This window comes from Curcuma longa, chromosome 3 (assembly GCF_044706935.1).
Source record: "Curcuma longa cultivar G26 ecotype Majalengka, Jawa Barat chromosome 3, ITB_CL_G26_1.1, whole genome shotgun sequence".
NCBI classification, from domain to species: Eukaryota; Viridiplantae; Streptophyta; class Magnoliopsida; order Zingiberales; family Zingiberaceae; genus Curcuma; species Curcuma longa.
In genome coordinates this window covers 9,837,693-9,851,714 of record NC_133863.1, presented here as the reverse complement: position 1 = coordinate 9,851,714, position 14,022 = coordinate 9,837,693, and the positions used below count along the sequence as shown (strand labels likewise).

At 34.2% G+C, this 14,022-nt stretch overlaps 2 protein-coding genes across 3 annotated transcripts; both read right to left on the bottom strand.

Moving 5' to 3' along the window:
* Positions 1 to 449: 449 nt before the first annotated feature.
* On the bottom strand, positions 450 to 4,054 carry LOC141823973 (ubiquitin carboxyl-terminal hydrolase 4-like). Its single transcript, XM_074711188.1, has 6 exons — positions 3,795 to 4,054; positions 3,432 to 3,548; positions 2,998 to 3,096; positions 2,668 to 2,856; positions 2,368 to 2,549; positions 450 to 1,135 (listed from the first exon to the last, which is right to left on the bottom strand). Exons 1-6 carry the CDS (start codon positions 3,915 to 3,917, stop codon positions 736 to 738), a joined length of 1,110 nt encoding a protein of 369 aa, XP_074567289.1. The 5' UTR covers positions 3,918 to 4,054; the 3' UTR covers positions 450 to 735.
* A 733-nt stretch (positions 4,055 to 4,787) lies between these two features.
* LOC141824531 (uncharacterized) lies at positions 4,788 to 8,781 on the bottom strand. Of its 2 annotated transcripts, XM_074711840.1 has the most exons (6): positions 8,541 to 8,781; positions 7,383 to 8,382; positions 7,210 to 7,287; positions 6,889 to 7,103; positions 6,478 to 6,701; positions 4,788 to 5,698 (listed from the first exon to the last, which is right to left on the bottom strand). In XM_074711840.1, the coding sequence occupies exons 2-6, from the start codon at positions 8,350 to 8,352 to the stop codon at positions 5,035 to 5,037; spliced, it is 2,151 nt and encodes a 716-aa protein (XP_074567941.1). In that variant the 5' UTR covers positions 8,353 to 8,382; positions 8,541 to 8,781; the 3' UTR covers positions 4,788 to 5,034. The 2 variants fall into 2 exon arrangements, with proteins under 2 accessions (XP_074567941.1, XP_074567940.1); XM_074711839.1 differs by having other exon boundaries at positions 7,383 to 8,781.
* Positions 8,782 to 14,022: the final 5,241 nt, after the last annotated feature.

Sequence of the window (14,022 nt, the reverse complement as noted above, 5' to 3'; positions counted from 1 at the left end):
CGTGTTGGATCTTTGACACGTGGGTAGCTTGTTCGGGTCCTGAGGCGACTCTATTTGTTTTAATATTAAATGTTTTTTATTTTTAAAATAAATGAAATAATGATTTTTTGAAATTTTTTACTCCTTTATCCACATTTAGTAATTCTATTTTAATTCATAAAAATTTGCTTATTAAATATAAGCATTTCTTTTCAATAATAAAAATAAAATTTAAGAGTGAATAAAATCCGCTACTTCAACGGCCCCACACGGAAAAGAGTATTACTTAATTTCATCGAAATTCAAACTCTTGTCTTCTTCTACAAATCTGCTCCATCGTAACTAATTCAGCTATACTCCGAGAGCTAAGAGTGAATACTTAAAAATACACAATTTTTGCCCGAGTCAATATGAAAAAGAAAAAAGGTTTTTCTTCACTATGAAGGCTCCAAGTATGACAAAAAACAATGTGTAAATCTCAAAGGCTCATCACATTAACAATAACATTACAATAAATATTCCTTTCAAAAAAATGTCATAATTTAAACAAAAAAAAGGAAGAAGGTAAATTTCAATTGTCATACAACAATCCATCTCTATCGTCTCTCCTGTATCGAAGTTTGATGTTCATGTAAGTTCCTTGTTATTTCGAAAGAGAGAGCAAGAGCTTCAACGATACACTATATGCTGCATCCTTTCTTCTCATTGAGGAATGAAGTAGCTTCACAAATTTGAAAATTGTCTGCTCATTGCTCTTCAGCTCCTGCTGGTGAGACTCTCATAGAACAGGATGTACCCGTGATCGGTGTTGCTCGAGTACTCCTGCGCGGACCCGAAGAAGGTTTGCACGGCAGATTCATCAATCATCTCCACATTTTCGTCGTCGAAGAACAGCCAGTGGTTGTGGCTCTTGACGAGACTGATGTAGTGACCGTGGTTGGGACCACTTCCGACGTGAACCACAACGGAAAAGAGTGAATACTCGATGTCGGAATCTTCTATGGTGTTGTTGAGCTTCAACTCCAAAGGGAAGACAACCCGGTAGGAGAGCTTCTTGTTACGGCCGAGCTGCTCGATGTATTTGAAGCGCTTGAGATGCATTACTAGGATGTTTGGGGGCTTCTTGATCTTCATCCTCTTTTGAGCCTCCTGCAAACTGACTTGCAAAGAACATACTTACATTGTCAATTACCAAGACAAATTATCATGCAGCAAGTTATCAACAAGATAAGTACTCATCGATCGATGGCAGATCTTTATCCTGCTTAACTACTATTGTAGACATTGCATTCTAATATCAAAATGTGTGAAAAATGGAGGTCGTTGATGGAAATGTGTGATCATGAAACTACTACCAAGTCCAAATCAACATCTCCATATTCTACTAATTCACTAAATATATATACTTTTGTGACCTCAAAGTCAAAATGAAGTACCAAATCAACATGGAACAGACATTGGCATGGTTCGCCTTTTTCATCAAGGATCTAACATATTAAGTTCTAAAGATGAAGCCTTTGAGGTTCAAGGAAATGAAGTAGACATCTCTCATTGCTCAAGAGTTAAGTTGATTTAATATTCTTTCTTAAATTTTCATATCATCATTGATTAGTCTTCATTAAATAGTTCAATAGCCCCACTACTCTAATCAAAACAGGTCATAACTAAAAATATACCTTGACAACATAACAGCTTTTCAACTTAAAAGGACGAAGGGACGGAAGAGAAGGGAAGGGAATGAATCATTCAGTAGACACCATGAAAAGAGATATCACATCTAGATGTGTGTGCATGTGTATTGACACCATGATAGTAAAGATGGTGATTCAAATCTTACAATCTCGCAACCTAAACGATCTAATTCCCATGTGGGATCTGAATTGCATTAGGATCTTAGCAACTTACAATTAAATCCTATTTGTGCTTACTGTTTCTACATAGGATGTTGATCCCAGCAACCTAGATATTATATTTAAATTCAACTAAGCATTTTAAAGATTGGCATTTACTTTAGCAAATATTTTTTTATACTATATCATTTGAAAAATATTTAATTATATAGCATTCTTTTAACTCCCGAGTACAAAAGTCCTTTTTAATTATTATCATTATCATTATCATATAATTATCATTCATCAAACTAAACATATATTCTAAAAGAAATAAAAAAGTAAACAGACCAAAAGAATTTCATCCCTAATAGGCAATGTAAAGAAATGGAACACAGCATTTCTGATTTAACTAAATATTAGACATACAAAAAAGTAGCACCTGCAGATTGTTAGTCAGCAATGCAAATAAATGCAAAAAGAAGGTAGAAACAAGAACAGTGAATGCCAAGGCGAGATGAGCATAATGTAAATTATAGAAGCCATGTAGATACATCACCTGCAGCATTTATCACAGAAGAATTTATCCTCTGCATTTAAAGTCTCTGTCGAGCTAAAATTCTTGAGACAACTTGTTATGGAACTGTTTTGCTCAATGTCAAGGCTTAGGTCAAAAAATGTCTCATCTCTTGCAGTAACAGTTTCACATCGTAGGCATCTCGTTTCATTCGTTAAAATGCCCTGAATAAAAAAATGTGGAAATGGTGACAGACAACAACGGGGTGGATCTGTAACTGATCAGGATTCAGGGTTTCTACATGTATCTACTATTATCAGAGAAGACAATAATTTGAGTTACCTGAAAACTTTTGTGAACCCATGTAACAAAGGGTTCTTTCTTTACACCATTGGCTAGAGTATTTTTTGTGTCACTTGCATCTTGAGCTAACGCCAATGAGCCATCAGGGGAAGACTTTGCATTATTACGCTCTTTCTCCAGAATATCAACAAGCTCATTTAGCAAAAAGTTCAGAAACTCATGAGCATCCTACAAACACCCAGAGAGACAACTCTGAATAAGCTAGAACATTTTGCTAATTAGAGCTAGCTTTATCCATACCAATAGAAGATTATATTTATGTTAAGTTATCGACAAAGTATAATATAGAGAGCTTCAAAACTGATTTACCTGATGCATATAGCTGCGGAAGAGCTCGTTTTCTTTCTTTACTCTTTGTACAAAACGCCTAGGAGAGACAACACCAGTTTTCTTCTTTTGAGAGCAGATCTGTATCAGTTTTTTCAAGAATATGCCCAATGTATGTGAGGAGCAATTTTACAGTAAGAAAATTATCAAAGAATTTAAATGAAGATAGTATCAGCATAAATAGTCGAGTGTGGGTAATTCAGGTCAATCAATAGCATAGTTACGAGAGTTTGTCAATCAAGCATATATAGACTATAGAAGCAGCACCGATGAGAAACAAAATTCAAACACTTCAATAGTGGCTACAAATTTGAGAGGAAATCAATACCTGGGAGAGACCTTTTAAATGTATAAACAAAAGTAACTAGAACAATAATTATTAGGGGGTAAATCACATTCACTAACCAATCACATACCTGGGAAAACAGATCTGCCAGACATGTCAGAAGGTTTTCATCTGCCTCTACAAGGCTTTTTTTGTTTTCATAATACTCCAGCAATTGCTCACGGAATGGAACACAAAAATAAAGTGCCTGCACACAATGATCCATAATTATTCCAAGTAAAGATGCTGCATAACAACAAGAATTTCAAACTACACATCGATTTTAAGCCTAATTGCATACCCAAGTAAAGATTTGGAGCAAAGAAGCGCATGAAATGCAACCAAACTTAACAAAGTCATTCTTTTTGCAATTCCCATCAAGATGAAGTAAGCCAAACTAACGAATCAAGCAACACAAATGATACCCAAATACCTAAAAGGGGGAAAGAAAAACCTGCAAGACGCTGTTGCAGTAGCAGGTGTTACCGAAGTTCTCCAACCCAAAGTAGCGCTCTCCTTCAGGGAACTGCTCGCCGAGGGCCTTCTCCAGCTTCGACCCCGTCGCGCCCATCACCATCCACCTCCGCAGGCCTCAATCCAAGCGCGCTTCCTAGGGCTTTCCAAGATACTACGACGGATCAGGAGAAGAGAATCCCTAGGGTTCCTCCTGCTGCTGCTCCGCTTTCCCCCGATCGATCTCTCCGATTTGGAATTTTCTAGCGGAGAAGGCAGCGATCGCGATCGAGTTGGAACGGTAGGTGAAATGTTTCCGTGTTGTGACGTGGCGGGCAGCGGTTGGGTCGGGCCACTGAAGGATGTCCGACGAATAATTCCTGATCCTAAATTGGTTGGTTTATTACAATTGTCATACATTTTTAATTATAAATTAAAAAAGTTAATATATGTAACGATATAATATTAATAAAAAATTATATAATTTTATGCCAACCACATTATTGCAATATGGTCTAATAATATGATTAAAATGTTTAATTTTGTAAAAATAAGATCATATAAAAGCGAAACATAATTTTTCATTCGTTCGTTCTAGCAAACCATACGATATTTGCTCAATGATAAGAGGACTTATATGTAACTCCTTAATAGCTCGATTATCTTTTGTAAGCAATTTAGGTTTTGGATTGAGTAAACAAATGTACATACAAAACTCAAACAATTGATCATATAAAGCTACTAGAGTAATCCATACCTTGTGTGTATACATATCGAAAAGTCGGAACTATAGCTTTCTTCTAGACTTGCAAGGAGTGGTTGAAGCATTGGTCGGTCGTATCGAATGTCAACCGCGGTGACATTCGTAGGTACATACTTTGATCTTGTTTGAGGAAGTAGGGAAGATCCTTCGCGAGTCGATCTTGTGTGCTCGAATGGGCTTGAAGCTCGATCGAGCATCAATCTCGACTCTTTTGATCTTAAGATCTTCAGCAAACAAGCTCCATCTCAAAGATTCAAAACAAAGTCAGTCAGGTAAACCAAAGGCCAATTGATAGTTCATCTCAAAGTAGTGAAAACCTCAAACTTCTACAAAAGAAACCACACCAGAGCATTAGACTGTGACTGAACCAACAAAAGAATGTGCAGTTCCTCATTTATAACTACACAGATTTTCGACGAGCATAGCAAAAACTAAACTTGTACCACTGAATACCGGTAATCATCTTACATAAGAACATCTAAAGCAGGTACCTCAACCCGACGTTTGAATACGCAACACGCGCAATCTCGTCACTCTGCTTAACATCTTCATAAACTTTCAGGGCACCCTCTGAGAACTTCGTCAGCCTATCGAATACCCTCGTCAAGCTTGCTTGAAGATTATCCAAGTTTAAATGTTTCTTGCAATTGCTATCTTCCTTGCTCTCGGGTTCTCTGAGTTTTTCTAGCTCATCTGGCACTTTGTCTATTTCCTTGTGTTCTACTTGATGCTCTAATGCATTGTGAATAACCGACACGGCGCCCTTGATTGAATCAAGGAGTTCTTCGGCAGGAAGTGAGTTGAGTCCTGAAAGCCAATCACTGCAAACTACAAATATCGGCGGAGAAATGGCTTGACGAGGCGGAAAGAGAGGCTTCTTCCTTCCTTTTCTGCGTTCCTGAGGTTGCAAAATACATTTTTGAAGCCAGCCATTGAGTGCTTCCACATAGGACTTATGAGCATCATCCCAGTTCAGAAAGCGGGAGCCGAAGTATTCAAGTTCGCGTTCTAGGTGAATCAAAGCCTGCTTGTAAACTTCACTTTGTGTTGCAGCTGCCGAGGTCTTCGCATGGTAAGCCAATGATATTTTGATGAATTGTGTGTGATGGCATTCGAGCATTGCTTTCCACATCTTTGTCAACCTGAAAGATTACTGCTAGTTTTAGATTATATGATCACACACTATAGACACTAGACAGAACAAAGGTAAGTTCGGATTAAAAATGCATCGATCTCCTGCTCACATCATATAACATATTGAATTCGACATTTTACGTATTTGAGATTCGATTGTGATACCATAATGTTCATATGAAAAAGCTGTCACCTAATTGATGCAAAATACTGCAAAATTGCACTACAATCACAATCAGTACACAGAAATTCAGCACATGGATCTTCACTTTGTTGTTACTATGAGGTAATAGTGGAGATTAACTATCACCACAGCCGCAAATTACAACCTTGTTAACTATCATCGATAAAGTTTGACATTTTATCTTTATCATTCTTTAACCATTGCACGTTTGTTTATGAAAGGGTGTCATTTTATGATTGCAATACATCACATTGAACCATGTTCATACAAATTGAGAATTACAAGAGCAAGTGACTGGAGAAGTCTAGCAAGAAATTCTATACAATTTTTACTCTTATTGAGTTCATTTTTTTTCTATCTAATTACACGTGTTGCAAGTGATCGTGAAAAGAGCAAGTGTAACAACCGTTTTTTCTTACTTGTTTTTGAGATTGTGATCTCTTTGAGAAAGGTTGAACTACGGGACTTTCAAACTACTCATAGCCATTGTTGTAATTAACAAATAAAGGAGTATGATGTAGTTCAAATCAGTTTGGCAGTTTATGTTTAGCATGACCATTTTTAGTGTGCTGATATCACAAATGAAGGATTAAAAAAGCATACCCTTGTACGAGCTCCATCAGCTGCGGAAGTAGTTCTTCATCTCGCATCTTCTCAATTCTTTTTGAAATTGAATCAACTGAATGAATGGCCACCCTCAATCGAGAGTGCAGATCCTTGACGACAGCCCTGGTTTTGTCAATTACTGCTGCACTTAAATCTCTGGCAACTTGATGCCTGAGTTGGTTGCACTTCTGATCATATGCCCTCCTGATATACTCACTAGCCTGAAATAACAGAAGATACGATAACGTGACTAACCAAAACGAGTAGCAATTAGTTCATACGATTGGGCGCTCGATAACTAATTGGCATACTAAGTGCAACATCGAATCATGTAAACTAGGTCATTACCAAAAGTGTATGATTATTCAACCGGTGAAACTTGTAATTTCAAATCATTCAAACTAGTACCTTGATTTCATCGTATAGTTTCCGTTCCCATGCATATAGTCTTTCTAGTGTCGATGAATGGCTTCCTGATATCATAGAAAACTCATCAACAAAATCACTACCAGCATCTCCAGCATCATCGTGGGTAGCTGTTGCAAGAGGACTTTTGGATGATGATGAGAAAGAAGAGATGGAACGGTTCCAAGTGATGATTTTCGCAGCATTCTGGTTAGAATCTAAGCAACCCATCAAGTTCAAAGCAATAAGGTAAATTATCAGTAAACCGTATGTTACGTTAAAGATAAGAATGCACAATCTTGCATGAAATTTGTTACTTCTAACCTTTATACTTCTGGGAAGTTTCTCCCGTACAACAAACCTGATTTAATATCACCAGAGCTTGGTGAGCATGAGGTCTACCTGTGGAACCGAGAATTTCATGAAGACGACAAATGAGACATCAGTAATGCAATAAAACTAATGGAAAAAAAGTTGTATAATATGTATAGATCCACCTATTGCCTCAGTAGAGATGCCAAGCTTGATCCTCTTCGTCTCAAGCATCCTTGAAACCTCAGCGCCAGCTTCAGCAGCACGAAGAAATCGGTTCTCAATGTCCCTCATACTGGACACAAAATCTTTAGCTCGATGCGTAATGAACTCAGAAAAATCTTCCCTTTCTGGACATATTTCCTTCGGCAGCTTATTATTAGCTCCAGCAATTGTAACCATAGCATCGACCGATCCACTAAGACCAGTGGAGGCAGGCTTTGTTTCTCTGTCCTTATGACTCTTTTCCTGTCCCGAGTCAGTGGAATGAGGTTCTTGATTTGTCATCTCCAAGCAAGATTTGTCCTCCATCTTCTTCTTGTCGATATCAAGCACCTCTTCTTTGAAAGAAGCAACTTCTGCTTCCTTTATCTGTCTCAAACCTACCATCCTACAAACTTTTGAAGTCTGATGGCATTCTGTAGTTGGCACGCTGACTTTGCCAGCGACTCCCGCGGGATCAAAGAAGTCCCACGATGAATTGACATCAAGAGGAGGCGGCGGTGGCGGTGGAAGGGGGAAAGTAAGAGAATCCTCTCCGACAAAATGGTTTGCTGATTGATGATCAAGTGTCACATTTATAGAGGAGGACCCTGTTGCCCTCATATAGCTCACATTGGCAGCTGTGGGTGTCAATGGACTTGCACTTAATGGAGAACCAACACACTCAACAAACCGCGAAGGCGATGGTGATGCATAAGAGGAATGTGATGGAGATTTGTCAATTTCAGAAGTAGAAAGTGCTGATTCTACCAAAAGGTCGGCCTCTGCAAACTGCCTGAGGGCAGCTCCAAAGCTGCGAAGGGACTGGATGTAAGAGAGGTGGGCTGCCGATAGAGCATACCTCGAATCAATGACCTGCTTGGTGTGCTCTATACGATATTTGCAGAGCAGCAAAACGCCATTTTTAGATGGTTTCGATGCCGAAGTACCCATCTCGATTTGGAATCTAACTGCTTCCTACGCCTACAAATTTCTTAACAGAAATCTCTTGAAATCCCTAAACAAAACCCTACTCAGATCATGAAACCCTATGCAACTTCCGAACCGCAAATAGAATTCTTTGGGTTTGCGAGAAATCCGAAATACTGGAATCAACGAAAAGACAATGGCCAAGAATGGACCTTTTCGGCCGGCCAAGGGAGCCAATCCGCACAAAATGCTCGCCTCTATCGTCACATTCCCGTCGCCAAGCCCCGACCTTTCCTCCCAAAATCTCGTCTTGGCTTCAGGATCCGGCGCTGCGCTGAAAAACAGGACTCTGGCGGCGGAACGATGCAGCTGTTTTGGCCGGAAGCCTGCTGGAGCTCATCAGCAAGACCACCTGGACACCCTCTTCTTCCTCGCACCGTGCGGGAGGAAGAGGACGAGCACGAGGCCGCCAGAGAGAGAGAGAGAGAGGCAGAGTGAGACAAGCAAAATAAAGGTGGAGGATTTGCAGAGGGAGGAAAGAGAAAGCCATGGCCTCGAGTCATGTGAACTGTAAAATAGCCACCACATACTCTTCATTTTACGTATTTATCCAATTTAATCGATATTTTATTTATTATTTTAATAATCTTCAGATGATCTTAAGGATCTCACTAATCCTCGTCTTAAATTTTTTATCAAAAAAATATATTTTATATTAAAAAAAATCTCAATATTTGACATAATGCATTCCCAAGTAATTAGGATTTAATTTCCACATAGGACGCACCTACGATATTAAACTATTGGTGATATTGAATTACTACGTCAAAAACCACTATGCTTCTTGAATTTAGAATTGTAAATGAATCGAATGTTTGTGAACAAGTTTAATGTTCAGTTGGTAAGAGCGTTCAATACACATAAGATTAATTAAATAAATAAGCTTGAATAACTTGTTAAACTAAACAAATAAGTTTGAATATATATGTGTTTAACTCGTATCAAACTCAATAACCAACCAAACAAACTTAAAATGTAAAAAAAAAAATCTCAGTATTTGATGTGGTGGTAAGAGATCGAATGCATTCCCAAGTAGCTAAGATTCAATTCCCATGTTGGGCACACCTATGACGATTGAACTACTGGTGATGTTAGATCACTATGCTAGGAATCACCACGCGTCTTGAATTTAGGATGGTAAATGAATCGAATATTCGTAAACAAGTTTAGTGTTCAGCTTAGTTCATTCAATACACATAAAAAGTTTGAATAACTCATTAAACTAAACATACAAGCTTGAATACATGTGTTCAACTTCGTATCAAACTCAATAACCAACCAAACAAACTCAAAATGTAAAAACTTTAAATAATCAAGTAAGCTTGAATTGAGAGCTTAATAGTATCTAAATGAACAAAGCTTAAATCAAGTTTTAAACGAAATTCAAGCTCATAAAAATAAGCAAAACTTGAATAATTATTTCAAAAGTTTGATTCATTTTATACTTGACTTGGTTTGATTATATTATCAAACAAACTTGAACATCACAAAGTTTGTCTCGGCTTGACTCATTTACAACTTATCTGGATTTACTTGATGGACGGAATGTAGGATCAGACCGTCCATCCTTAGATTAGTGCAACTCATAAGAAGATTACAATAAAAATAATTTTTTTTTTAAAAAAAGTATTTTTAAAAAAATAATAAAAGGGTGTCTAATAAAAAAGGGTTTATCTAGAGAATATTTTTTATTTCATTGTTGTTATACAACTACTAAGTAGTTACTATAACGTTGTTCTTTATTTTCAATATTATTGTAGTTGTTACAACGTGTAACACTTAATACAATACTGTTGTAGTATTGTAGCAGCCACTCTGCAACTTTTACAACTATTTTAAAGTTATTTTTTGATTAATTTAAAATAATTTTGATAAACTTTAAATAATTTTAATTTAACTGATAAAAAGTATTTTGATATGATAGTATTCAGAGTTTAAGATTTAGAATTTAAAATTTAGCTATAATTGTGTAGCAACTATCATTGTTGATATAACATGAAAAATCATCTATTTCAATTTAATCAAAATTACTATATATAAAGCATTATTATTATATCATAATATTATTTATCAACTTGATCAAAATTATCTAAACTTTATCAAAATCATTTAAATTGATCAAAATTACTTTAAAATAGTTGCAATAGCTACTTAAATAGTTGCTATACAATTATAGTTAAATCATAAACCCTAAAAACTCAACACAATTGTAGTTAAATCACATACCCTAAAATCTTGAACTCAAAATCTTAAATTCTAAATATTATTATATGAAAATTTCTTTATCAACTTGATAAAATTACTTTAAAATAATTATAGAAACTACTAAGTAGTTCTTATAATATTATAATAATATTATATTAGACGTTACACATTATAGTAGATACAACAACAATGCTAGAATAAAGAATATTCTTAAAATAAAATATGTGATAAGATACCTTTTTTACTTAGAGATGCTCTTTTAATTTTTGTCCAATAATTAAGATGTTTCTCACCCAACGAACGTGTAACATGTTATGTTATTAAAATATGACTCCAATGTAAACCATTGCTCTTAATCGAATTGTCTTCTTTCCATGAATTGTGTTAATATTCTAAATGGAGTGGTTAAGTTGTTAAATATATATAGAAATATTTTGGCATGTAATTAATAAATAAATATGAATAATTTATTTTAACAAGGTCATAATTTTATTGAAGTCTATTTTTAGCTTGGTAATAAAATTAGAGATGCATTTTAAATTTAATGCGCGCGTTAGACTCTATCATTCATAACACGATAATAAACTTCGACTAACTTGAAGTTCCTTGAAACACCAATGGACGAGATCAAACTATCGAGCAAAATCTCAATATTTTAGAATTTAAAATTAAAGTGACATGTATTATTCTTAATATGGAATAGATTATGGTTAATTCAACTTTAATTATGAAGATCGAATAAGGGCATTTTAATTATGATATCCTATTTTAAATATTCTAGTTGATGATATATTATATCGATCAATTAAAAGATATTTTTATTGATTATAAATTTCAATAACTCTAATTAGATTAAGAGTTCAATCTCTTTATTTTAGTGAAATATAATAAAATTAATAAATTATTTTGAGTAATCAAAAGTTATGACTAAGTCTAAATTAAATTATCTAATTGATTATTTATAAGAATTATAGTGCAAAATAAAATTCATGGAACTATTATTCATGATTTGATTAGTTCAATAATAATAAGAATATAATTATTTAGAATAATTATATTTAATCTATTATATATATATATAATGTGTTGGAGAAAATTTAGAATTTTATGCTAATTATTTAATTTATGTTAATATATAAAATAATCAAGATCTTGCAATGATATATTCAACCTAATAGAATAAAAGTATTTTAGGTAATAAAAATGAGATAAAATGCCCTTATAATATTTTTAAAAATAGGCATTCTTTTAATGATAATAAAAATAAGAGATATCATTTTTTTTCTCTAGTTTTAACTATATCGACATTTACACTACAATTTATAATTTTAATTTAATTCTTACTTTTATTTCTATTTTAGATTTGACAAATAGATAGACATTTATACTAGAATAGATAGATTCAAAATAATTTATTAATACTAGCAAAAAAAATTTTGTATAGTGAAATACAACATTTATTTATGTCACTTCAGAATAAACACACAAAAAAAATCAAAATTTATTGCATGAAAATTAAAAGGACACCTCTTTATTTTTAAACCATGGAAGGGATATCCTATTTTAATTTTTTTAATTAAAAAATAGCTGATTTCACTATTTTATCATGTATATTTTGTTGGGTTACAAGGGTGCAAACATAGTTCCACATCTAAAATACATAGAAAAGATCATTAGTTTAAAAGGATGGAAAGTATCTACATTGGTATGAGGCCTTTCGGGGAGAGCCCAAGAACAAAGCCATGAGGGCTTAGGTCCAAAGTGGACAATATCATACTATTATGGAGATATTTTGATTTCTCGATTCTTACAAGTGGTATTAGAGCGAGACCGCTCTTCACCAGACTAACCGCCAGAAGAGTCATAATCCAGATTTAACCATGCGGGTTGAACCTTAAAACAAAGGAAGTGAGTGCTCCCGTGTCTGAATCAAGAGGACCAGACATCAGGTAAGAAGTCCTAATAGGTCGCCTACATCTAAAACACATGGAAAATATTATGGGTTTAAAAGGATGGTAGTATCTCCATTGGTATGAGGCCTTTTGGGAGAGCCCAAGAACAAAGTCACGAGGGCTTAGGCCCAAAGTAATATCATACTATTGTGAAATGATGACTTAGGCCCAAAGTATTTACCCAAATGTCTTTCAGTATTATTTATTTCCTACTTCTACTACTTCCTCCTTTCTTTTCTATTAAGAAAGAGCTTTAGTTGTTTATTTTGATACGATCCTTAGATAGATTTATTCAAATAAATCCTTTAAAATATTATCTTTTAAAATATGTTATTAGATTTCCTATTAATTTAGATAAGGTTGTTATATTTATTAATAATTATTCTTTGAATAGGTTATTAGATTTATTAATATTTTTTATTGACTTGGACACTTGGTATTATTGTAAAACTATATAGAGTCATTATGTAATCTTTTAGAATCGAGTAATGAAGTAAAATATTTTGATTAATCAATTCTATTAATTATTGGAGGTCAGATCCTTTCCAAGTTTTTTCATTCCTTTTCTTCCTTCCTTTTCTTTATTTTTCTATGGGATAGGACGCGAGTTCCTATCACATTTATGTAGAAGACTTCCGTTGCATTTCTATCATATCATTTTATTTTGATGTATATCATTATCCTTTCAGTAGGGTTGATATGTTAACTTGGAGAGGGATCGATCGACCACGTTAGGAAGCTTGAACTGTGAATAGCATTCACAAATGGCTGCGTGATTTATGGTTGTATTAAATATTGGATATATTTTCTTGCTGAGTCAGCCGTTGACTTTATTTTATAGTAATTGCACGAGCGTATAATATGATAAACAATAGATCGAGATGACCTGGAGACATTAGCGTCTAGTGAAGTAATAAAGAGATAAACTCAAAAATAAATAAATAATAACAAATCCAATTATTTTCTTTTTTTATAGCGCAGATATCCGATTCTCACGATCTGATTAATCTCGAAGGTATCCATCTGACCCTATTCTCAAATCTATTATATTAGATCGATATTCACTTTAAGATAATATCTTATCATTTTATAATTTCATAAATTTTTAATGTATTTTTTCAATATAAAATTTTAATTGTAATTCCAAAAACCCTTTTCTCAAAAGAAGAATCACTATATTTCAATTGAGATTACTTTTTTTCCACTGTGATTGGGCACGTGTTTTATGGGACTAATGGAATTTATATATCTCTATAATGATATAATATTATCCATTTTAAACCTAAACTTCTCATGTTTTATTTTTAAATTTTATCTCAAAAGAATTTTTTATTAATGGAGATATCTTTTTATCTTATAATCCTATGATCTTTTTCATATACTTTTAATATGCTATACATTTGAAAGAAAATTCTTATAAATTTAGTTGAGTTTTAAACTCTAGATGTTGGATGATTGTTGGACCTAACCAACTCAC

Excerpts from the sequence above, each read along its gene's own strand:
- LOC141823973 (XM_074711188.1), bottom strand. The coding sequence starts at position 3,917 with ATGGTGATGGGCGCGACGGGGTCGAAGCTGGAGAAGGCCCTCGGCGAG. Across the intron at positions 2,857-2,997 it reads TCCGCAGCTATATGCATCAG|GATGCTCATGAGTTTCTGAA; the intron begins GTAAATCAGTTT and ends GGGTGTTTGTAG. Across the intron at positions 1,136-2,367 it reads TTCTGTGATAAATGCTGCAG|TTTGCAGGAGGCTCAAAAGA; the intron begins GTGATGTATCTA and ends TTTGCAAGTCAG.
- LOC141824531 (XM_074711839.1), bottom strand. The coding sequence starts at position 8,352 with ATGGGTACTTCGGCATCGAAACCATCTAAAAATGGCGTTTTGCTGCTC. Across the intron at positions 7,104-7,209 it reads AACTTCCCAGAAGTATAAAG|ATTCTAACCAGAATGCTGCG; the intron begins GTTAGAAGTAAC and ends TGGGTTGCTTAG. Across the intron at positions 5,699-6,477 it reads CTGATGGAGCTCGTACAAGG|GTTGACAAAGATGTGGAAAG; the intron begins GTATGCTTTTTT and ends GTAATCTTTCAG.